Here is a 26195-nt window from a genome sequence, read left to right as displayed (position 1 = left end):
CCACAGCAAAACCTTTTCTTTTCAAATTCTGGTCTGTCAATCGGACTTGTTCACATTCAGAAAAAATGCTTAAAAGGTTGCCTGGCCAGGAGCCTAAAGAGGCCTTCCTGATTTCTACCTGCAGTTTGTAATTTGTTCCAGGAGAAAAAAGCAATCACCTAAGAAGCAATTCGAAAAGCACCTGGGTAGGAAAATATTTACGGGGTAAGTTTCTCTCCCATTTCTCTCCCTCGAGACCTACCAACAGGACGGTCCTGATAGTGACTGGCCCAGTTTCCCAATACAACCTAGAAAAGCACAGGGGATGTGCCAATTTTTAGTAGACGTTTCTAAAAACACAAGTTTTACTTTACAATGCAGGATAAAGAGCAGCCTTCACTGCTCATTCTCGATGTTAGCAGAGGAAGATGCCGCTGCGCGGTAGGAGCGCCTCACCAGGACAAAGCGGGGTGCGGGGGGTCCTCGGCTCAGACCCCGCAGGCGACGCCTCCAGGGCCGCCTCGAGAACAAGGGCACTGTCCCCGGACACCGCCTCCCGGCCCCCGCCCTCTTGACAGACGCAGGGAACCGCGGGGACGGCAACCTGCCCAACGACGGCGGAGGATCAGGGTCGCGGCAGCAGGTGCCCAGGTCGCCGCCCCTGTCGAGGGACCTCAGGGCGCCGGGCAGCTGTCCCCTGGGAACCCGAGCCGGGTCGCCGCGCTCAAGGGATAGCGCTGACCGAGGGACCTACGGGGCGCAGAGGAGCTGTCCCCAGGGAACCCGAGTCGGACCGCCGCATCCTCCCAGCTGCCCTATCCGCCACCCCGAGAACCGCCCCTCCCGGGTGGCGGACACGCCCTCCCTGTGGGCCCAGGCCTCTTCGCCCCGCCCGCCACCCAGCCGCTTACCCGGCCGGGAAGTCCCCTCCGCCGCCGCCGCCGCCGCCGCCGCCGCCAGCCCCTCGGGCCTCGCCCCTCACTCTGCTGCCGCCGCCTCCCACAGCAGCGGCACCTCAGCCGCCTCTGCCGGGCCGTGGGACCCGGAACCACTTCCTTCCGGAACCGCCTCGCCCCGCCCCCGCCCTGGCCCTGCCCACTATTCGCGACCTCGCGCTGAGCCAGTTCTCCCGCGAACCCAGATCTTCTACTCTCCCGGCGAGAGTGCCCCGCCCGGGCTGCTCGGGCCAGAGTGCTGCGCCCCCTGCCGGCCGTTCCCACCGCGGCCGCTCTGTCCAGGGCGCCTGCGCCCTCTGCCACCCGCCGCCGGGTCCGGCTAAGGCGCCTGCGCCCTCTGCCGCCCTCCTGCCGGGAAGGAGGGGACCTAATGGGCGTTCCAGGTGCAGGGATCATGGGGGTTAAGGCCCAGGGATTGGAGTTCACCGCTCAGTCACGGGCAGAACTTGGTCCCGTGGGCCTTCCAGCTTTGTGCAAATCTCTAACCATTCGCCTGCCGTCTAACCATTTCCCACGGCCTCAAATTAAGCATATTCCCGGAAAACAAAGCCTCCCCTCTGGACTTCGCAAATGGTTGGATGGTACCAACATCTATCCATCATCGAGTTCAAACTCATCTCTGTCTACTCGCTTGGTTTCTGTCCTCCCGCACTCCATGCACCAGCCTCAAAGGTAGTGTGTCTTCTTCACTCTTGAAGCTTTCCGCTTGACACTGATACTCTTTCTTCCCCTTGTGAAATAGCTCTTTCAGGCTGTATGCCATCTGGTAGTAACACCTTTTGGCCTCCTGTGTCACTGTCACCTACTGACTGCCTGGCATTAGTTTTCCTCTCCATCTGATTTACTGCCATCCTCCCAATGAATCCAACATCCACAACTCAGCCTCGTTTCCTTCAGTTCCTTAATCCGGATAACCTTTATTTCTACTTTGCTCACCCGTAGTCTAGAAAATCTAGACATTCATCACTTGATACTGCTCCGTCTCTAAAGTCCTTTTTTTTTCCCCGAGACGGAGTTTCGCTCTTGTTACCCAGGCTGGAGTGCAATGGCGCGATCTCGGCTCACTGCAACCTCCGCCTCCCAGGTTCAAGCGATTCTCCTGCCTCAGCCTCCCAACTAGCTGGGATTACAGGAGCTGCACCACCACACCCGGCTAATTTTTGTATTTTTAGTAGAGGCGGGGTTTCACCATGTTGGCCAGGATGGTCTCGAACTTCTGAGCTCATGATCTGCCTGCCTTGGCCTCACAAAGTGCTGGTATTACAGGCATCAGTCACCCCACCCAGCCTTATTTATTTATGTATTTAGAGACAGTATCTTTGTCATCCAGGTTGGAGTGCAGTGGTTCGATCTCAGCTCACTGTAAGCTCTACCTTCTGGGTTCAAGTGATTCTCCTGCCAAAGCCTCTTGAGTAGCTGGGATTACAGGCTGCACCACCATGCCCAGTTAATATTTTTGTGTGTATTTTTAGTAGAGACAGGGTTTCCCCATGTTGGCCAGGCTGGTCTCAAACTCCTGACCTCAGGTGATCCTCCTGCCTCGGCCTCCCAGAGTGCTGAGATTACAGGCATGAGCCATCGCACATGGTCTATTTATTTATTTAGAGACGGAGTCTGGCTCTTGTAGTCCAGGCTGGAGTGCAGTGGCACCATCTCAGCTCACTGCAACCTCCGCCTCCAGGGTTCAAGCGATTCTCCTGCATCTGCCTCCCAAGTAGCTGGGATTACAGGTGTGTGACACCACACCCGGCTAATTTTTGCATTTTTAGTAGAGATGGGGTTTCACCATGTTGGCCAGGCTGATCTCGAACTCCTGACCTCAAGTGATCCGCCTGTCTCGGCCTCCCAAAGTGCTGGGATGCTGAGCCTTCAACTACTCTTGTTGTAAGCAGGGCCTCTGCCTTTGCCCTTTGACTTGGCCTAACATTAAACTATCACTTAAAACTCCAGTCTACATTTTCCATTCCTACATTTCCAAACACTGCTTGGGTGAGGAGAAAGCCACACAACTATAAAAGAATGATGTCACTACAAATTTATGGATGCCCCCCACAGTGAAGAGCCTGGTACCTCTTAATAATCATTTTATGTGACCCTTTTATGTGATCTCTCTTTTTGCCAATAATTGCTGTCACAAACCCTTACCACTCTTTTTAAGCCTTATATCAATGATGATTTTCCTTTCTTTATACATGACTTTGCTTCCCGTTTGGCAGAGAAAATTCTTTCAAACAGCGTAGAGACTTTTTCATTATCTATTATCTAGCCTCTCTTCCCCTTGTACACAATGCTCTGGCCATACTGAAGTTTATGCAATCTAAGAATAAATAGGCCGGGCATAGTTGCTCACACCTGTAATCCTAGCACTTTGGGAGGCTGAGTTGGGCGGATCACGAGATCAGAAGATTGAGGTCGTCCTGGCCAACATGGTGAAACCCATCTCTACTAGGTGAAACCCATCTCCACTAAAGTACAAAAAATTAGCGGGCATGGTGGACCGCATCTGTAGTCCCAGCTACTGGGGAGGCTTAGGCAGGGGAACTGCTTTAACCAGGAGGTAGAGGTAGCAGTGAGCTGAGATGGCACCACTGTACTCCAGCCTGGCCACAGAGCAAGACTCTGTCTCAAAAAAAAAAAAAGAATAAATAATGCTTTTTCTTTCTGGTTAAGAGATGTGAGTCCTTTTTAACCTGCATATATATGGCTTCAATTCAGAAATGTTTTCTTCTAGTCTATCTTCAAGAATTTTTTCTGCTCCATTTGCTAGATTCTGTTTTTGGAAGAGCAGTTAGCTGTATTAGTTCTCTGTTTCATTTTCTCTCTCTCTCTCTTTTTTTGAGACAGAGTCTCTCTCTTGTTGCCCAGGCTGGAGTACAATGGCACGATCTCAGCTCACTGCAACCTCCGCCTCCTGGGTTCAAGCAATTCTCCTGCCTCAGCTGCCTGAGTAGCTGAGATTACAGGTGCCTGCCACCACGCCCAGCTAATTTTTGTGTTTTTAGTGGAGACGGGGGTTTCACCATGTTGGCCAGGCTGGTCTTGAACTGGTAACCTCAAGTGATCTACCTGCCTCAGCCTCCCAAAGTGCTGGGATTACAGGTGTGAGCCACCACACCCGGCCTATTTTATCATTTTTGTCTTTCATCCATTTCTAGCATTTCCAGTAGACCTCAAGTTTGCTTCATTGATACTGATATGGCTTCCTAAAGCATTATTTCTGCTTCTATTTTGACTCAAACTGTATTATTGAGAGTTTTGTTTCTTTGTATTTTCTCCCGCTGGTTCTCTCTTGTTACTCTAGTAATCTCCATCTCACCCTTTCATTTCCTTATGAATTTCTGTTTTGATTTTATAGAAAGCCTATCATATTTCAAAAGGATGCTAAACTGGTTGTGAAATTTTTCTTTTAGATTCTGCAGTCGATCCTTTTCAGAACTATGCTTCTTTAGGCCAGGTTTGGAAGCTCATGCCTGTAATCCCAGCACTTTGGGAAGTCGAGGCTGGCGGATCACTTGAAGTCAGGAGTTTGAGACCAGCCTGGCCAACATGGGGAAAACCCATCTCTACTAAAAACACAAAAATTAGCCGGGCATGGTGGCGGACACCTGTAGTCCCAGCTACTCAGGAGGCTGAGGCAGGAGAATCGCTTGAAATCGGGAGGTGGAGGTTGCAGTCAGCCAAGCTTGCACCACTGCACTCCAGCCTGGGTGACAGAGCAATGCTCCATCTCAAAAAAAAAAAAAAGGAAAGAAAGAAATATGCTCTTTCATTACATATATATGTGTGTATATATATGTACACACACATATATACACACAGACATAAATATACATATATGCACACAGATATATATGTACATGTGTATATCTGTGTGTGTATATATGTGTGTGTGTATATATACCTAGACATACATATATATGCACACAGATATATGTATGTATGTGTGTATATATATCTGTGTATGTATAAATGTGTATATATATCTGTGTATGTATAAATGTGTATATATATCTGTGTGTGTATATATGTGTATGTATATCTGTGTGTATATATATTTGTGTATGTATATATGTCTGTGTATATATCTGTGTATGTATATATATGTGTGTGTATATATATGTGTATGTGTATATATGTATGTGTATATATCTATTTGTGTACATATGTGTGTGTATATATCTGTGTATGTATATATATGTGTGTATATATATCTGTGTATGTATATATGTGTATATATGTGTATGTGTATATATGTGTGTATATCTGTGTATGTATATATATATCTGTATGTATATATGTGTGTATATATATGTGTATGTGTATATATGTGTGTATATATCCGTGTATGTGTATATATGTGTGTATATATCCGTGTATGTATATATATGTGTGTATATATATCCGTGTATGTGTATATATATGTGTGTATATATCTGTGTATGTATATATATGTGTGTGTATATATCTGTGTATGTGTATATATGTGTGTATGTATATATCTGTGTACGTATATATGTGTGTGTATATATCTGTGTACGTATATATATGTGTGTGTATATATCTGTGTATGCATATATGTGTGTGTATATATCTGTGTATATATATGTGTATGTATCTGTGTATGTATATATGTGTGTGTGTATATATCTGTGTATGTATGTATATATCTGTGTATGTATATATGTGTGTGTATATATCTGTGTATGTATATATATGTGTGTGTGTATATCTGTGTATGCATATGTGTGTATACATCTGTGTATGCATATATGTGTGTGTGTATATATCTGTGTATGTATATATGTGTGTGTGTATATATCTGTGTATGTGTATATATGTGTGTATATATCTGTGTATGTATATATATATGTGTGTATATATCTGTGTATGTATATATATGTGTGTGTATATCTGTGTGTGTATATATATATGTGTGTATATATCTGTGTATGTATATATATGTGTATGTATCTGTGTATGTATATATCTGCATGTATATATCTGTGTATGTGTATATATTCATGTATGTATGTATGTATATGTGTGTGTATATATATGTGTATACATATATGTGTATGTATATATCTGTGTGTTTATATCTATGTATGTGTATATATCTGTGTATGTATATATGTATATATGTGTATGTATATATGTATATATGTGTGTCTATATCTGAGTATGCATATATATGTGTGTGTGTGTATGTATATATATGTGTATGTGTATATATATTTGTGTGTGTGTGTGTGTGTGTGTATCTTTTGACTCCTCTTTGAACAAGGTGGTCTTTTTCCAGACTCACCATTGTCAACAGGCGGCACAATTAGATGGTTCTTGACCCTATTTGCTGTCTACTTGTGTGGAAAGAGAGGTTAAACAGTTTTCACATAGTCCTTGGTGTCTATATGAATAGCATACATGCACATGTATGCAGAGAAAGCCTAAGAGAAATGGAGTATTACCTGCCTTGCCTTGCCTTTGGGTTTCATGTGAAGCCAAATCTGCTGCAGAATGCCAACTCTGCTTCAAATAAGGAGTCTGTACTGGTAAGAAAAAGAATATTGGTGAGAATAAGCTACAGTAACAATCCCCGAGCCTCCGTGGCTTAGAACAGGAAATGTTTCTTTCTCACTTACATTTCACATCCACTGTGAGGCAACTTTGGCTCTTCTGTCTGGGATCCAGACTGAAGGAACAGACCCTACCAGAGACCTTACCACCATCCTGTCGGGAGAAAACCAGCAAGGGTGGGACCACACACTACATAGTGATACTCCTGCTTCAAGCTACCAAATCAGAAACTGTAGCGACAGGTGCGGTGGCTCATGTCTGTAATCCAAGCACTTCGGGAGGCTGAGGTGGGCAGATCTTCTGAGGTCAGGAGTTCAAGACCAGCCTGGCCAACATGGGGAAACCCTGTCTCTACCAAAAATAAAAAAATTAACCGGGTGTGGTGACAGGCACCTGTAATTCCAGCTACTCGGGAGGCTGAGGCAGGAGAATTGCTTGAACCCAGAGGGCAGAGGTTGCAGTGAGCTGAGATCGCACCACTGCACTCCAGCCTGAGCGATAGAGCAAGACTCCATCTCAAAAAAAGAAAGAAAGAAAGAAAGAAAGAAACCCTTCCTAGGAGTGGGACCCAGCAAACTGCATTTCAGCAAGTCTTCAGGTGACTCTGATGCACCCTCAAACTTGAGAGCCATTTACTGTATCTCTTGTACTCCCTGCAAACCACAACATAGACACAGAGGCTTGCTGTAATTCAGGGTAGTTTTAAAATCCTTAAACCTGAGAAAAGTGTAAACATTTTTAAAAGGAGCAATTCGGGCTGCAATGCAGACTTAGACAAAGTGACCACTGCCATCATCATTTTTTGGAGAGCCTCAGCTTCTGGGGAGACCTATCAGCCGCCCTTGGCACGTTCTCCTGCCGCTTTCATTTTTAAATGCTGATGTGAGAAAAAGAAAATTGTGAAGTAATAGGACAAATAGCTTTCTCAACTCTTGAAAACACTGTTGTCCAGATTGACTCTAGTTTGTATAGTGTGACTTCAGCATCTCCATTAGTGCTTAGAACCCAGGACTGGCAGAAGCAGGTGTATTTTCCCTTGCCTTAACGATGTGACTTTGGTTGTGTGGCTTAACGCTGTTAATGAAATTTAATGTCTAATGCGTAGCTGGCCCTGTTCCGTCCCCCTTGTCTTCCATCCCGTGATATAGACATTTTTTTTTTTTGTGGACACTGTCCTTTCTTTACCTTTGCTTTTTAAATGGCTTTGTCAACAGCAGAGTGCAGACAGAAATGATTTATATTGTTTGGATGGAAATGTTTTTAGACAGGCTTATGCTGCAGGTTTCTTTTTGCTCATTCTAGTCACTGCCTGTATGTGTTTTCCTACTGAGATGGAGGACAAATTCCTAAACAAAATTTGGTAGTTGCTACCAGTCAGTCCTCTGGCCCCATAAATTATTTCTGATGAACTCTTTTGTAATGTAATATGTGTAGAGTACTGTCCCTGGTTCTGAAAGACATATAATATTTGTGATCTTAAAACAATGTCTGACAACTCAGCAATTATTTTGAAAAACATTTTGAGACAGGCCACCTGCAAAAAGGAGGAGTTTGAGACCAGCCTGCACAACATGGCCCAATACCATCTCTACAAAAAATACAAAATTTAGCCAGGTGTGGTGGAGGAACCTGTTGTCCCAGCTACTTGGGAGGCTGAGATGGGAGAATCACCCGAGCCCGGGAGACAGAACTTGTAGTTATCTGAGATCATGCCAGTGCACTCCAGCCTGGGGGACAGAGCGAGACCCTGTCTCAAAGAAATAAATAAAAGCAGCCTGGCCAACATGGTGAAACCCCCCCATACTAAAAATACAAAAATTAGCCTGGCGTGGTGGCAGGTGCCTGTAATCCCAGCTACTCCAGAGGCTGAGGCAGGAGAGTCACTTGAACCCAGGAGGTGGAGGTTACAGTGAGCCGAGATTGCGCCACTGCACTCCAGTCTGGGTGACAGAGCGAGACTGCATCTCAAAGCCCAGGTGCAGTGGCTCACACCTGTAATCTCAGCACTTTGGGAGGCTGAGGCGGGCAGATCACCTGAGGTTGGGAGTTCAAGAGCAGCCTGACCAACATGGAGAAACCCTGTCTCTACTAAAAATACAAAAAAATCAGCTGGGCATGGTGGCAGATGCCTGTAACCCCAGCTACTTGGGAGGCTGAGGCAGGAGAATCACTTGAACCCAGGAAGTGGAGGTTGCTGTGACCCGAGATTTTGCCATTGCACTCCAGCCTGGGCATCTCAAAAAAAAAGAGGGGGGTGGGGGAGAGAGAGAGAGAGAGAGAGAGAGAGAGAGAGAGAGACAGAGACAGAGAGACTACGTCTCGAAAAAAAAAAAAGAAAAAAGAAAAGAAACAAATAGTGTCCAGTACCTTTCCACTGTAGAAACTCTAGCCCCAAATCCCTTTCTACCATAAATGGTCTCTTTTGTGCCCACACACAACCTCCAAACCAATTCAAAAGTCATTTGTCTCTCAAAAACTTCATTTGCCTGACAAATTTACTTTGTTCAGTCCCATATTTATTAGGTACCCCCCGGTATCATAACTTTTCACTCCAATTCCCACTCTCCCTTGGACTGGTAGGGAAATAGAACATAATGGACCCTGTGGTAGATTTTACAATCATATAATCAAAACATTTACCACCCGTCCCTCCCCAGGCCCCTTACTAGAACAGAAAAATGACACAAGTGACTCACATGATACCCCTACTGAACAGCTGTGATCTAAGTTAATCATGGTGTGGCAGAGACAACTAACCAGCCACCAAAATGTGTGTATTCTCTCCTCCATAGAATAGCAATATCTCCGGTAAGAAGCAAACTAGCCAGGGAATATACTTCCCAGAATCCCTTGCATCCAAGTAGGGCCACATGACTAGTTGTACTGACAGAATGTGAGAGGAAGTAGTACGAGTCCCTTAGGGGCCCAGGTGGTTAGGAAGACATGTGTCTTTTCCATCCTCTCTCCCTATTCTGTCAGATTGATGCAGAAAAACATGACACAATGGAAGATGAGGGAGCTACAAGACGGAGAGCCTGGTCTTTGACTTATGACTCAGAGGAGCGTCGTAATCAGGCATCTGTGTGGGACTTCACATAAGGAAGAAAAATAACTTGTATTTGAGCCATTCTGCATTTTGGGTGCACTGTTGTTACAGAAGCGAGCATTACCTCAAGTAGTAACATGGGATCATCTCACTCCCTTTGGCAGGCGATGAGCTGAGGGGTAGGTGGAAGACCCAGTACTGGCCAACGAGAAGTAGAAAGCTGCTGCAGGGAGCTTCTGGGAGAGGGTTTCCTCCCTGGCTAAAGGAAGGAGGAGTAACAAGGAGCAGCCTGCCACTGACTTCCTGCCTTTGACCATGATGGTGTGCAGTTCGGATGCTGGTGCTGCAGTGACCTTCTTCAGAGCTGAGACACTCAAAGAGATGCTGCCTTAGAATCCTGACACCATTGAGCTGCCTTTGGAGCTTGTTATATAGTATGTGTAATAAATGCCCTCAATATTGAAGCCGCTTTCTGCTGTATGTACTGGAACTATTCAAATGGGTATATTTCTTCTCAATAGAGAAATCATTCATTCAACAAAGATTTATTGTGTTTCCACTCTGTGGCGGGTGCTGTTCTAGGCACTGGAGATTCAATAGCAAATCTGCAAACTAGGGTCCCTGGGTCCTTTATCTTGTGACAGAGTGTGGCTCTGGCAGAAAGACATACAGATCCAAGGCCATACTTTTATTATATTATATTTTTATTAATTTATTAGAGATAAGGCCTCTGTTACCCAGGCTGGAGTACATTGGCACCATCACAGCTCACTGCAGCCTCCAACTAACTTCCTGCCTTAGCCTTCCAAGTATCTTAGGCTCAAGCAATCTTCCTACCTTAGCTTCCCAACTATCTGGGACTACAGGCATGCACCATCATGTCTGGCTGGTTTTTTAAAATTTTTTTTGGAGAAAAGATCCCACAATGCTGCCCAGGCTGGTCTTGAACTTCTAACCTCAGGTGATCCTGCCTTGTCTTCCCAAAGTCCTGGAATTACAGGTGTGAGCCACTGTGCCTGGCAGAGGCCATGATTTTAATTCATAGGGTTTCTCAGTAACAACTGTGTTTATTCACTCACAAATATTTACTGAATATCTGTGTTGGGTGATAGGAATACGGTAGTCTTGCTGTCTTGAGACTTAAAGTGAGGGAGATAGACCTTAAAGAATCTCACAAATCAATGTCTCATCACAAACTGTAATGATATGAAAATGTGGGCTGGGCGTGGTGACACATGCCTGTAATCCTAGCACTTTGAGAGGCCAAGGCAGGTGGATCACCTGAGGTCATGAGTTCGAGACCAGCCTGGCTACCATGGTGAAAACTGTCTCTGCTAAAAATACAAAAATTAGCTGGGCGTGGTGGGGGGCATCTATAATTCCAGCTACTCAGGAGGCTGAGGTGGGAGAATCGCTTGAACCTGGGGGGCAGAGGTTGCAGTGAGCTGAGATCATGCCACTGCACTCCAGCCTGGGCAACAGAGCAAGACTCCATCTCAAACAAAAAAAAAAGAAAAAAGAAAGAGAAAATGTGTAACAGCAGACTTGACCTTCACATCCATCACAATTGCAAATAGTGACTTTTAAAATCGTCTGTTTTCTCTCTTCCCCGCTAGACTATAAGCTCCAAGAGGGTGGGGACACTATCTAGTCTTGTTCTCTGCTTCATCCCCATCCCTAGCAAAATGCTCGGCATGGAGTATTCATTTGTAGTTGCTTCATAAATAAGCAGTTATGAAATGGGTTGCCTTCTGGATGTGGGAAAAAAAATCTCAGAGCAACCGTGCTCCCAGGTGGAAGGTGCACATATTCTGCTTGTGTGAGCGATACAAAGATGGACGAAACGCCCTCAGCAGAAGATTCTCAAGGATTTTCAACGTCAGCAACAATTTCTGGTGAGGGAAGCTGATTGAGGAGATTGATTGGGAAACTTGCAAATACAGCTAGAAGGTGTGTAGACTAGCAAGAACCTCTGGGGGCTGGATCTGTCTGATTTGTCCAGGCAGGCACTTTGGGCTGTGGTGAGCCAGGCCAAGTGCAGGCTCCAAATCCCAGCTCTGTACTTCCTGGTTGCATGTGACCTTGGACCAGCGGCTTAGCCTGAGTCTCAGGTTCCTCATGGTGAAATGAGCATGGGAACAACCAGGCTTATCTCTAAATGTTGTCTGGAAGGTTAGGAGAGATAGCATATGAAAAGCCTTAGCACAATGCCCAGCTGGCTCAGGACGGGTTCTTTGGGAAACTCTCAGACCAATTGGCATGCGGGGCATGTATGCAGAGTGCCTGGGGTGGGGAGGCATGAAGGAAGCGGGAGAGTGAACTTAGACTGCAATGCAGTTTCTGCAGAGCCCTCAGGTGACCCCACAGGGAGCTCTGAAGCTGGGATGGCTAACTAGGAGTTGTTCTACATGGAGGCAAGGGGCTTTGTACACTAAACTGACAAGGTCATCAGATACAGGCTCCCCTAGGAAGAGGTTTAACCTTGGTGAGGCAGCCCCCTTCAACCAAGGACAATTCTCAGAGAGAAAGTCCACTGACAAGCTTCACGGGCTGTACCTCCAGCATCTGGAAGGAGACATCTGGAAGCACGAATACCTCAGTCCTAAAAGGGAGGTCCATCTGGGTGGTGCACCATGACATCTACTACACTAGCATTTAATATGAACCTTTGAAGCCATTAGTATAGCTATTTTGGATTTCCCAAATCCTGCTGAGGACATAAGGACCCTCACTTGTTAAAGTATAATAACTTCCCAAAGTTTAAAAACATGATTCTGATGTGAATATACAGCGAGTGTGTGTCAAAATATACTGAACTCATCAAGGAGCAGGATGAAAAAGTAAGTCAAAGGTGGATATGAGGACTGACTTACGCACACATGTATCTACATAACATACGTATACACGTGTATTCAGTAGGAAAAAGAGAATGCTGGAATAAGATTGCACAGTTAGAGACAAAGGTTTTTAGTGTCCTACAGGAACAAATAAACACAACTCACGCCTGTAATCCCAGCACATTGGGAGGCCGAGGCGGGCAGATCACGAGGTCAGGAGATCGAGACCATCCTGACAACACGGTGAAACCCTGTAAATATAAAATTTATAAAATTTTATATTTTATAAAAATATAAAAATTAGCTGGGCGTGGTGGTGTGCACCTGTAATCCCAGCTACTCAGGAGGCTGAGGCAGGAGAATCGCTTGAACCTGGGGGGTGGAGGTTGCAGTGAGCTGATATCATGCCACTGCACTCCAGCCTGGGTGACAGAACGAGACTCTGCCTAAAAAAAAAAAAAGAGAGACACAACTTCTAACACCAGAGGCTGAGTCCTAACCCATAGTACATGGTGAGCCACACAAAGTAATTTCTTCCAAGACCCAGCTGGCCCAGAGGCTGCCCTGTAAAGACAATTCTCTATCAGGGCTTTGAAAGGGAGCACAGTTATCTTTTTGCCTTTCACATTCTGAATAATTTCTTACCATTGTGAACATTGAACACCTTGTACCAGCTACCAGAGCTGCCACCCACAGAGCGGGCCCCTGAGAATCCTTCAGAAGGCCAGGTTCACTGAACAAATGGAATTTATTCTGTCCTCCCAGCAGGCCTAGGAAGATTCGGTTTGTCCTAGAACAACCTACGGGTCCCACAGTGATGATTGAATTCAGCCCAACAAGCTTTACGCACGTCTACTGTGTGTGACACAGCCCTGTCCTAGTTGTTAGTTCTGCGTGGATGACTTTCCTATTATTTCAAGATGACCCTACACACACTATTAGGAAAATTTGATTAAAAGTTAAGTACAGTCAACAAATTGCTGCTAGCTCTAATTCTATAAAGTTACTTTCCGCAAAGTTCAATTGCTTGGAACTCTATTTCTTGCATTTCCTGAGATAAGGTGAGCTGGGGAAAGCCTGCCTTCATCATTCCTTGGAGGTCCAGAAGACTGGCAGCTTGAGACACTCCCCCGGCCCCAGTGACTTGATGCCAGTTGAACAGTTATTTAACTGCAGCAATAGAAGCCTCGGCTGGAGGTTCTTGTTGATTTACTGCAGAGCATGGATGGAGGGGAAGGGGGTGAATCCTCCAAGTGCAACACCTGCAGCTTTTCATCTCCCTCTGCCTTTTGCAAGGGGACCCTCAGGCTCTGGGCAGTAGGTGATTTCCTTCCACAGTGCCGTGAGTCCCCTTTGCCATTGACCTTGGCTTGGACCCTAGAGGGGAAAAAGAGGGCACTGAAACACCCCCTCCCTAGTGGTTAGCTTGAGGGATGTGTCCCAGAAACACAAGGGCAAATAGAGTCACAATTTAAGTCACCCCATGCCAGAATCCATGGTCATTGTTAAAGCCATGTCTCCAAAGGTTCGGAATTTTCAGTCTTAAATGCCAGCTTCACCCAATCCATGTTTCTCGTCAACCTAGGAACCCATGCTGGGCATCTGGGAGGTGAGCCTGTGTTTGGCGTTTGAGCCCATGTTTATGAAGTGAATGTGGAACAACACAAAACAGCCCACACTGACTGTGACATCAACATTGTCCTAATTCGGCCTATCGGGAGGGAGAAGATGGGGAAATGACTGCTTCAAAGAAGAATGCCATCTTCGAACCTCATGTTCCTGCTTTCAGGTACAATGAGAACTTGAACTAATGACTGATAAAGCCAAGCTCTGCTGCTTTGACTAGAAGAATGATGACAAACCCTTGAAAAAGCACTCAGGTAAAAACGTTCTAGAATTAGTAGTGATGGTTGCACAACTTTGTGACTAAAGACCACTGTATTGTATACTTAAGAGAAATTTTAATATGTCAATATATTTAATAATATATCTATCTCTAATCATCTGTCTATCTCTATATCATCTGTCTACCTATCTATCTATTTTGAGATGGATTCTCATCCAGCCTGGAGTGCTGGAGTGCAGTGGTGCAATCTCGGTTCACTGCAACCTCCACCTGCTGGGTTCAAGCAATTCTCCGGCCTCAGCCTCCCGAGTAGCTGGGATTACAGGTACACGCTACCATACCCAGCTAATTTTTGTATTTTTAGTAGAGATGGGCTTTCACTATATTGGTCAGGCTGGTCTTGAACTCCTGGCCTCAGGTGATTCACCCACCTCAGTCTCCCAAAGTGCTGGGATTACAGGCGTGAGCCACCGCGCCTGATATTTTCAAGCACTTTCAGCTAGGAGTTTCCATGAGGGTCCTGGCCCTTTGCTACTCCTTTTATAAGTGCCTGCTCTAGCAAGACTTTTTTTTTTTTTTTTTTTTTTTTGCCCTGCCTACCCCCTAGCAAAACAGTTTTGCTGCTCTAGGGGCAGAAAAGCCTGTCAACTTCTCCTGGGTCCTAAAGCTGGGGTCCTGGAAGTCGGGCGCAGTGGTTTATGCCTGTAATCCCAGCACTTTGGGAGGCCAAGGTGGGAGGATCGCCTGAGTCCAGGAGTTCGAGACTATATATATATACATATATATATATATAAAGCTGGGGCCCTGGAGTCACACCCAGCTCTGCCAAGTTCCAGCTGTGTGGTCCTTGGGGAAGTTACCATCTCATACCTACCTCAAAGCATGAAATCTTTAACAACTCAGTACATGCTGTCTATCATGGTCCACTGCCGCAGAAGCCTAGAGTGTGGCAAGCAGAGGCCTGCTGCTCCCCACTTCCTGAGAGCCTGGCACATCCCAGGGGTGCCTGGCAGCTCAGGATCTTTAGAGGATGCTCCCAAGCCTTGCATCTTAATTTTGTCCCTGACTTAAACATTGATCGATGAGTGGTACCCTTACCTTGGATCCCTTTGCTGTCTTTATCATTTCCTCACTGTGACTTCTGGGCCCCTGTCCCTACCCCATCAGAGATTCTAAACTCAGTTGACGGCCAGGTGCAGTGGCTCACGCCTGTAATCCCAGCACTTTGGGAGGCTGAGGCAGGCAGATGACTTGAGGTCAGGTGTTTGAGACCAGCCTGGCCAACATGGTGAAACCCCACCTCTACTAAATACAAAAATTAGCTGGGCGTGGTGGTGGGCGCCTGTAATCCCAGCTACTCGGGAGCCTGAGGTGGGAGAATCACTTGACCTGAGAGGAGTTTGCACTGAGCCATAAGCACGCCACTGCACCCCAGCCTGGGGTATAGAGTAAGATACTGTCTCAAAAAAAAAACCAAAAAACAAAAAACAAATAAAAAAAACTCAGTTGACAGGATACCTGCTACCTCTCCACAGGTACAATGACCCACACCCAACCCCATCATGCCTTCAATTCTTATGGATCTTGGGTATTTCTGATCTCTATAGCTATTCCAAATTCTATTTCTCTATCATAATACCATTTCAGTTATGGAAGTTTTATCATATATTTTACTATTTGTTGGGGGAAACGCTTTTTTAAAAATTTCTAGGTTTCTTGGCTTTGTGTTCACTTTTTTTTTTTTTTTTTGAGATGGAGTCTCGCTCAGTTGCCCAGGCTGGAGTGCAATGGTGCATTCTCAGCTCACTGCAACCTCCACCTCTGATTCAGGAGATTCTCCAGCCTCAGCCTCCTGAGTAGCTGGGATTACAGGCATGTGCCACCAGGCCCAGCTAATTTTTTAATATTTTTAGTAGAGACTGGGTTTCACCATGTTGGCCAGGCTAGTGTCGAACTCCTGACCTCAGGTGATCCGCCCGCCTCAGCCTCGGAAAGTGCTGGGATTACAGGCGTGAGCCACCGCGCCCAGCTGTGTTTAGTTCCTTAAATGAACTGTGCAATTATATTTTCAAGTCGCCAAAATGAAATCTCAGTGACTGGAACCAATGTGAGTGCTACCTAGGATGAGCCTTCTTCACATGCACAGGATGTCCCATGCAGGGGCATGGCATGTCTTCCTATTCACTTCAATTCTAGCATTCTTCTAATTTTAGCTAGTTTTTATTTCTATAAATTTTATGGGTTTTGTTGGAATCTATTTCCTGTTTATTGCTGATATGCAAGAAAAAGACTTGTCTGGCCAGGCATAGTGGTGCACATCTGTAATCTCAGCACTTTGGGAGACCAAGGTGGGAGGATCGCCTGAGCCCAGTTCAAGACCATCCTGGGCAATACAGTGAGACCTCGTCTCTGCATAAAAATTTAAAAGAAAGTAGCTTGGCATGGTGATGCGCACCTGTATTCCTAGCTACTCAGGAGGCTGGTACAGGAGAATCACTTGAGCCTGGGAGTTCGAGGCTGCAGCAAAATATAATCATGCCACTACACTCCAGTCTGGCCCTGTGCCCCCGCAAAGAAAACTATTAACTCTTCTTTGATAGCTGGCTTCCTTGTGAAATCATGAGTTTTTCATAGGTTTCCAGGAAAAAGAGCATTTGTGAGGCTTCCCATTTCTAAGAGTTCTTGCTTAATTTTCTTACATAATTGTGCTTTTTAAAAAGAGACAGTCTTTTGTCCAGGCTGGAGTGCAGTGGTGTGATCAGAGCTTCACTGCAGTCTTGCGCTCCTAGGCTCAAGTGATCCTCCTGCCTTAGAGTTTCAAGTAGCTAGGATTACAGGTGTGTGCCACCGTGGTCAGCTACATTTTTTAAATTTTTTGTAGAGAACAGAGGTCTTGCTTTGTTGCCCGGGCTGGCTCGAACCCCCGGCCTCAAGTGATCCTCCTGCCTTGGCCTCCCAAAGTGCTGGTATTACAGGTGTAAGCCACTGCAACCAGCCCATAACTGTGCTTTCTGAACAATGCTGAGGAATGGGTATGGAGGTCACCGTGTGTTGTGCCCCAGTGTAATGGGTATACCTCTCGAAACGAATTAGTCCTTTACATTTGCTTTCTAAATTAACAAAAGCATCTGACTAACAGGAAACCTGTACCTACTGAAAAAAAATTTGCAATGTTCACAAACAAGAAATTGTTCTTAGGAATGACTGGCCACCAATGTAGGCCCTATGGCCAGAGCTCATGATGCCATAAGCTGCTTCTAATACCCCTTCCAGAGGCCTGCATATGGAAATAGTGTCTGCTCCTGTGCCCTGACCAGAGGCTTTGTCAGCAGAACTAGAGAAGGCAGCAATGACTGGGCCCTCAGCTTCAGAGATGGCAGCCCAGAAGTTACCACAAGGGTCTCTAATTCCAGTCCTGCCCACCTGATTTCTGGTCTGGCCTGGTACCATCTCCCAGGCAGTGGACAAGCCTGTGAGTTAGATACAAAAAAACTGGTCTGGGTTTCAGCTTACCTCAACATAAGCATCAACATTCCCATTATAATTTTATTTAAATGCCAAATTGCTATGTGCAATGTTCTCATAGATTATGGTAAGGCTGACTGTTTCTTAGCTAGAAAGCCCTTGCATCAGTGGTATGAAAGTGCAGGAACTTGGCTGGGTGTAGTGGCTCATGCCTATAATTCCAGAACTTTGGGAGGTTGAGGCAGGAGGATCAATCACTTGAGACCAGGAGACCAGCTTCAGCAACATGGTGAGACCTTGTCTCTACCAAAAAAAAAAAAAGAACAGCAACTTTTTGTTATACTCAGAAGTCCATCGTGTTCTAGGGATAGTCCATCACTTAATAAGCTTTATGCAGTTGACTCCACTTGGCACTGGCAACAAAGGAATTTTGAATGAGTATGACAGGGAAAGGATATCCATACAGGAATTTTTGGTTTTCTTCCACATGGGTTTTTAAAAGCCTGGTTTGATTTCAGCACAATGAGCTTACAGAAAAAATAAAACGCTAGCAAGTCATCAGACTCTTCAATGAAAATGTATTTCACATTAAACATAATGTATATATCATGCAAATGAGGCATCACCACGGTCACAATGGTGTTGTGAGGTACAACAAATCACAAGAAAACAAACATTTAGCAAAGTAAGGTTCTAGGAAAAATGAGAGGCATTTTTTGAAAGCCAGACCATGCTATGGTTTCTGTGTGCTTGTCAGAAAGGGACTTCGCCAGTATTCGCCAAGATGGACAACACCGCATTATGCGGAGGCGTGTATTTTATTGAGTATAGACATATACGCAGAGGCACAGTTTCCTTAACTAATACATTCTTAAACGCAGCTGGCTATACAAGCACATGAACAAGATTACTACTGAGACTTCTTTATATCTCCTGGTTGCAAACCTCTCTCAGAATTATGAATCTTTCTAAACCCTTAATTATACAAGTCAAAACAAAAGTTTCAGAGAAGAAGAGGTCGTTTTAATCTGAAAGCCACATTTCACCACAAGAAACAAAATTAAGCAAACATGCCACCATATGGCATAAAATGTTACGAGTATACATTTTAGTGTCATTTTTCCCATTCAGGTGTTTTCTTAATGTTGAAAGTGACATACTGGGTTCAGTGTGGGCCCCCTATTGTTTCAGAACGCTATGATTTTCATTTGTGCCTGGTTTTATTAAAACTGGGCAAACACAGGAGCAAATAAACAAAGAAAACTTCCAAGATCCAATAGAAAAAAAATAGCAAGAACATGAAAACCAACCACCTGCACACAAGACATAGGAGTCATTAGGAAAGCCACTCCATGGTCTGGAGTGACTACCGTGTGAAGATTTTAAGGTGTGACATCAAAGAGTCCTTGCTAGATTCAGTTGCCATGTATACACGAATATGCATAAGAGAACAGAAATCATTACTGACTGTTTTCACTTTCTTCCTCAGCCAAACTTACTACTTTAACCCCAAAAGAATAATGTGGGGCAATGCAGTTTTGCAGGTGGCAAAGCTTAACAATAATTTTTTAAAGGCTTCTTGATACTGCCTTCCAACAGAGAAACTCTGGAGATGGAGAACCTCCTGAATTTCCTCTCTGTCTCAAAAAAGACAGGGAGATATATACAGCGCAAGTTGAGTATATGTTTAACTAGAGTTTGTGTAAATGTCTAGAATATTTTACAGGAAAAGACATCTAAATGTTTATGTGCTCTGACTTTGGGAAGAAGAATGGCTATAAAGCGAATTGCTGAGCCAGTGACTCAGGTTATTCAGAGGGTCACTATGATAATAGAGAGGTACAGGAAGTGCTTTATCAGCAGCTGAAGCTCAAAAACAGAACTGTAAAAGGAAACTTTGCTAAAGCCCATCAAGGTGAAAGTCTTAAGGTTTCTAACAAGAATGGCCAGTGTTAGACATACTACTTAGGAATACAGTTACATTCCGAGCTAATAATTTGGGATCCAGCGTAAGGGCGTCAGAAGCTTCTTCAGATGGCCAGCAGCTTGGATTTGACTACCAGCAGCTTTACAGGTTCTCCAAACACCTGTGTCAATTCAGAAACAAAACCAGATGAGATCAAAGGGAAAACCAAGCATTCTGCAGTCTGTAGCACCTATCCTCTCACTAAAATGATCACGACACACTGTGGTACTTTCTACCTTCTCGGTAATTATATTTTCCTCCTTGGCTTATACGGTATTTCTCAACAGAAGTGATACAGTATTTTGCATAGGATTATTCTCTTAGGTGGGTCAAATTTTCCTTGTGTGGAACTTTCCTAAAACCTGCAGATGTGCCGGGCGCGGTGGCTCACGCCTGTAATCCCAGCACTTTGGGAGGCTGAGGTGGGCGGATCACCTGAGGTCAGGAGTTCGAGACCAGCCTGACCAATATGGTGAAACCCCATCTTAAAAAAAAAACAAAAAACCTGCAGATGTTTAATGTCACAAGCTTCGTCTTCCAAATGCCCCCAGCCACTCTGGCAACAAAAACCAACACATGTCCAAACGTCCCCTGGTGGGGGTGGTAGCACTTTTGGTAGAGAAGAATTTGAGAATTAGACCAAATCATAATTAAAAATATACAAGCAGTGTGAATAAAATGATTTGGTGAAGATTTTTCTTTTTGGATAGGGGTTTTGCATTTCTTTTAGAGATGTAAGAAATAAATTTGAGGACCTATGAATAGTCTCATAAATTTTGTGGATTCTCTGTTCATTACTGGATAGTGAGGAAAGTGAACTGAAGGGAAACTAATTTTAAAGTCAAAGTATGTTAAAAACACAAGAAAGCTCTTGATAAATATTAAGCCACATAACTGTCAGAGAAATAGAATACTCAGGTGAACCAGTGTTTTAAGTGTCCAAGAAGGCAGCTGCTTTTCCAAACCAGCGACACAGTTTACTGTAAAAGTGACCCACCACTCACCAAGAACCAAGAGAAATGGGCTCTCGAACTTGTCTTATAGGCAAGAGCAGAGGTCAGGTAGAAACAAGCATACACAAAGTACAGTGACCTCAGCTCTGTAGCCTCTCTAACTTTTCTCATTTGAAAAATAAAAAGGTTGAAGTAAATTATTTTGGCCACTGAATTTGTTATGGGAGTGAAGTATAAAAAATAAAGTGACTGAGAGAATGCTGAGAATATAAAAATGCTTTTAAGAATCTAAAATGGATGCCAGGCATGGTGGCTCATGGCTGTAATCTCAGTGCTTGGGAGGCCAAGGAGAGAGGATCGCTTGAGGCCAGGAGTTTAAGACCAGCTGGGCAACACAGCAAGACTCAACCTCTACAAAACCTAAAAAAAAATTAGCTGGGCCTGGTGGCATATGCCTGTAATCCAACTACTCGGGAGGCTGAGGCAAGGGGATCTCCTAAGCCCAGGAGTTGGAAGTTTCAGTGAGCTGGGATTGCACTACTGCACACCAGCCTGGGCAACAGAGTGAGACCCCTTCTCTTGAAAACAAAAACAGAATCTAAAGTGGGAGGAGCAACTGGAATTATTAAATTATTAAAGGATTTGGTGACAGACTCTAATTATCTTTTCCTTATTCAAAAACAAGCCCCAAACTGAAGTAAATCAAATGTGAGGTATATATTATTAAGTGTACCTTACTACAGAGTGTATATAACTCATAGATATTCGTACTCAAATGAGAATAGCTTCTGGAAGCACTTTGGCAAGAAAAAAGGTCAAAGGGAGGGGAAAAACCTTCAAGACACGAACTGCAGTTCTCTTTCCCTCAGGTATGATCCAGGGACAGATGTCTGCTTTGGAAGAATCCAGAATGGGTCAAGAGAATAGCAAACCATGTGGCCCAATGTATATGAATGATTCTAGATAGAATGTGGGATGTCACTGAGCAAAACTAGAGGTGGGGAAATTCATCTTACTAGTATCACCTTGCAACACTACTAGAGTTTTCTTTCATTGCCCCTAAAAAAGCTACTCAGGGTGGATTGGTAGTAAAACCTTTAGCCAGTGCTTCTCAACCTTCCCATCCACACACCCTAAACAGCAGGGTTAGGACAGGGCAGCTCAGCGCTGAAGGCTCACAGATGAATTACTTGAAATTTGTCTCAATTCTTGCTGTAGTATACCATAATATATTCATGTTTGCATTTTTCAAATAAAAGTTGACCATCCAAGAGGCTGAGTGATGTACATCCTATCTTCACAAACTCCAGTTAAAGGGTTATAAAGTTAGAATATGATCAAAAGACTGTACCTTTCATTAAATGGATGCTGTATTTGTCAACAGAAGGTGTTGAGAGGAGTTTCTTGGCCAGGACTGTTAAATCCTTCGATAAGGTTTTTATTACAGTCGTCCAGGCTGAGATTTTCACTGGATCTCTTGGGGAATGTGGGAGGACCAGTGAAATCTAAGAGATCTTGAAGTGCTCGGGCATTACCAGTTCCATTTTGGTCCAGAGACACCCCAGGAATCATTTCACTCACTGGTGAAAATTCTGGGATAGAGATAAGCTCTTCTTTTGAAACAGGACTAGAAGAGATGAATGAGAGAGAGAGAGAGAGAGAGAGACAGAGAGACAGAGAACGCACAACATATTAATTCTATTTGTAATATTTTTTATACTACTCTTTTAGAGAAGAAGGATTTAGAGTTAGAGTTTTTGTGTAACACATGACTTGGGTTCAAATCTGAGAAGGACAGATGGTGGACATAAGGCCCCATGTATGAGAACAGGGAAGCAGATTGAGCAGGTCTGTGATGGCCAAGCTCACATTGCCCAAAGGGTGAAAGGATAAAAACCCACAGACACCAGCATTCTATTACAAAGAAGCAAGGCACTTACCGAACTTTCAAAATGGGACATTCAGACAGAAAGCCAATGCCAAAAGTTCAAGGCAAGCTGAAGAAGAACCCTAATTAACACTGGGGGTCCCAGTGCTGCCATTCTAATGGTACCACCTTGGACAAATTGCTTTTCCTCCCTGCAGTCTCAGTTTCTTCGCCTGTAAAATGGGAACAATCGATTCTCCCTGCCAGGGCTCCTGTGAGTGTGAATCAGATTGCGCTGAGAAGAGTTCATGTAGAACTGTTTGAAGTGCTCAGTGAAGGTTGGGGGGGCCATCATGAAAGGATCCCACCACAGCCCACCTCATCACTGGCAGCGCCAATCTCACCCTCTGCTTCCTCTCTAAAGCAAGGCTTCCAATCCACTCTGACTTATACAGCTCCATCCAGCCAAGCCTGGTTTTCTTTTTCCCTCTTTCTTCCTCTCCCTAGAGATGGAAGGAGGAGTTTCATAATTGTGCCAGCTGTAAGTTCAGCAAATAAGCAAATCCAGGCTTTGAAGAGTGGTGGGCTGAGGGCCTGCCACCAGGAATTTCTTAACAGGTAGAGTAAGGCTGCTGTCAGGTTCTTTTTCTTGTGAGATATTAGAGAAGAATCTAGAAAAACCAGAACTCCAGACACTCAGAGGAACTGTCTCTGGTGGATATTCGTCCTCCAGAGCTCCCATGGGATCAGCTGAAACGGCATCCTTGCTTAGTGACTGCCTTCCTTCCCCTTTCTCCCAAAAAACTCCCAAGAGTTTTCCTCTACACATCACATGCCCTAGAAACTCTGTTCCAGGCTCTGCTTCTAGGGAACCTGACGCAAGACACTAGAATGTTATAGCAGTGACAGCTTTCCTGTAATGTCAATCAAATCTGCTTTAGGTGATTTGGTTGTAAAAGAGTAAGAAACCAACTAAAAGAAAGGGTAGTGTTTGGAGATGCGACGAGGCTTAAATGCAAAAGAAATGAATATACCTCACATCCATAGACTGAACTTCTTCAGTTGAATCATCCATACTGTTTGATTTCCCATCAAGGGCATCTAGATGAACAAGTGCCCCAGCTGGCTTAAGCCCATTAGAGAAAATGTCTTGGGGATAAGTTTCTGGGGCAGCGTGACCCACACCATTAACTTCCTGGCAGGTGTTCAATCCATTGATTTCTGATCGAGAACACAAAGTCCTTGTGTTAATCATAAAATGTCTAAATAAAGTAACAGGCAAATATAGATCAAAGCAATTAATTTAATGCTCTGGTTCACTGATAGTGCAGCATCTTTTTTGGAAAGAGCCACAAATAACCCCATGTAATCACCTTCACACAGGGGAAGAGAAGACAAATCACATTAATAGTGTCTGTGCAGAACCTCTGGAGAAGAGCAGAGAGAGCAGAGTCAGGTCCTAATAGTAATAAAACCTGACCAGCAGTTAAGCTCCCTGGAAAGCACTGTAAGCCAGCAGCCAGAGTGCCTCCTATGCTGAGGTTATTGGAGTAACCAAGGAACACAGTCGGTTCCCAAGTGAGCTGACAGTTCCTGTGCTGGAGAGACATTCCCAGGGAAGGGAACCTGCACAGGCCCCTGCCAGCAGTCACCCTCTTGGGATCCATGGGTCTGTTTCTCCTGCAGGAAGTCTTACGAGCCCTTGCTACTAAAAGGAAGAACCCAAGAACCAGGCCTCACACTCACCCATTTTGTTGGGGACAACTGGTTTTGTCTTATTTTCCACACACACAGCAGGCTGAAGCCCCACTTTGGGGTCTTCTTTCTGAAAACAAATGGAAGGAGAATGAAATGAGGGAAGGCTGACATCACACAGAAACACAGTGCTTTTTAAAAGCATCCGACGATATTTTGAGCCTGGCTAGACCATCTGTCTGTTCTGTGGTAATTCTTTAAATCTTCAGCTGTGTTTCCCTTATTCTTATGTATTTTTACATCAGCATTCTCTTTTTTTATTCATGGACTACTATGCCTCTCCCTTCATCCCACCCCTCCACCCGCCATTACTCTAAGGAAATCTTTTACCCATCCCATCTCCAAAACCCCACCTTTTTTTTTTTTTTTTTTTTTTGAGATGTAATCTGGCTCTGTCTCCAGGCTGGAGTGCAGTGGCACCACTCCACTCACTGCAACCTCCAACTCCTGGGTTCAAGTAATTCTCCTGCCTCAGCCTCACAAGTAGCTGGGACTACAGGCACACACCACCACACCCAGCTCATTTTTGTATTTTTAATAGAGATGGAGTTTCACCATGTTGGCCAGGATGGTCTCAATCTCTTGACCTCATGATCTGCCCGGCTTGGCCTCCCAAAGTGCTGAGATTACAGGTGTGAGCCACTGCACCAGGCTCTGAAACACCTCTTTCTTTTCAAGTACCTACCCCTACTTAACCTAGCCAGGAACAAAGCAGGAAGAGTCCATTTTTTTCTGGCTAATCCTCTCCAAGACCTACAATTTCACTGAGTGTATTCTGTCTTTTCTCCTTAGTACATAAACTATTAAAATGGTCATTTGAATTCCTACCTTCACTTCTGGAGACACATCACTTTTCCTTGTTCTCTTCATGATTTCATCTATTCTCTAAAAACAAAAAACAAAAAAAACAAGTAAAAGGACTATAAGACCGAAAACATAAAAGTAGCTTGGTCTACATGCAATTTCACATTTCTCAGAAAACCTGTAAAAGACAAATGTCAGAAGAGGATAACAAGTATAGAAAGGTTTTCCACTGGTTTTGGAGATGTACACCTCTGGCCCCATGGACAGGGTCAAATGCTTGAGAAGTTAACTTGTACGTATCTAGAATCAATATTCAATTTACAACCCATATTTCTCCTTCTTCTCCTTAGGTTCCTTATAAATCAACAAATTACCGCTTGCCATTAAAGAGGATTATCCTACAGAAAGTGAGGCTAAGGTGCATCTCAGGAGAGAAGGCCACAGGCTGGTCTCCCGGGTCCCAGGCCTACAGCAATACAAAGCCCAGGTTGGGCCTAGGACACCATGAGAATACACCTTTATAATCAGCCTCCTTAAACCCAACTTTATCCATAAGCATACTAAGTGTAAATGGACTACACACTCCAATTAAAACACAAAGACTGTCAAACAGAATTAAAATAACAACTCCTGACTATATGCTCTTTACTTATAGAAACACAGAGAAGTTTTAAGTAGAAGGGTGAAAAAGATTTGACATACAGACACTAATCATAAAAGGGCTGTCAGGCCAAGCACAGTGGCTCATTTCTATAATCTCAGCACTTTGGAAGGTCAAGGCAGGAGGATCCATTGAGTTCAGGAGTTCGAGAACAGCCTGGCCAACATGGTGAAACCCCATCTCTACTAAAAATACAAAAATTAGCTGGGTGTCATGGTACACTCCTGTAATCTCAGCTACTCAGGAATCTGAGGCAGGAGAATCGCTTGAACCAGGAAGGCGGAGGTTGGGGTGAGCCGAGATTATGCCACCGAACTCCAGCCTGGGCAACAAAGTGAGACTCTGTCTCAAAAAAATAAAGGGCTGTCAAAGCAGAGACAAGAAATATCACTAGAGACAAAGAAAGGCATATCACGATAAATATATATATCATAAAACCTGACATAACTGAAAGGAAAAATGGGCAAATCCATAATCATAGACGGA

At 44.5% G+C, this 26195-nt stretch overlaps 2 protein-coding genes across 13 annotated transcripts in view; both read right to left on the bottom strand.

Moving 5' to 3' along the window:
• BCLAF3 (BCLAF1 and THRAP3 family member 3) overlaps positions 1–1029 on the bottom strand; it is an 80770-nt gene extending 79741 nt beyond the window's left edge. For both annotated transcript variants that reach the window (XM_012433953.3, XM_064364463.1), the window contains exon 1: positions 891–1029. The gene's annotated coding sequence lies outside the window, so the exon portion shown is untranslated. The remainder of the gene's footprint in view (positions 1–890) is intronic.
• Positions 1030–18264: 17235 nt separating this feature from the next.
• MAP7D2 (MAP7 domain containing 2) overlaps positions 18265–26195 on the bottom strand; it is a 111961-nt gene continuing 104030 nt past the window's right edge. For all 11 annotated transcript variants that reach the window (XM_012433838.3, XM_012433863.3, XM_012433899.3 and 8 more), the window contains 5 exons: positions 25073–25129; positions 24236–24314; positions 23524–23710; positions 21974–22249; positions 18265–19790 (listed from right to left, as the gene is read on the bottom strand). In XM_012433838.3, the coding sequence (XP_012289261.1) occupies positions 22000–22249; positions 23524–23710; positions 24236–24314; positions 25073–25129 (573 nt within the window). In that variant the 3' untranslated portion in view covers positions 18265–19790; positions 21974–21999. The remainder of the gene's footprint in view (positions 19791–21973; positions 22250–23523; positions 23711–24235; positions 24315–25072; positions 25130–26195) is intronic.

Source organism: Aotus nancymaae, unplaced genomic scaffold (assembly GCF_030222135.1).
Source record: "Aotus nancymaae isolate 86718 unplaced genomic scaffold, 86718_ANA_hifiasm-v0.15.2.pri h1tg000058l, whole genome shotgun sequence".
NCBI classification, from domain to species: Eukaryota; Metazoa; Chordata; class Mammalia; order Primates; family Aotidae; genus Aotus; species Aotus nancymaae.
Note: the sequence above shows the minus strand (reverse complement) of the source record. Positions and strands in the feature narration are given on the sequence as shown.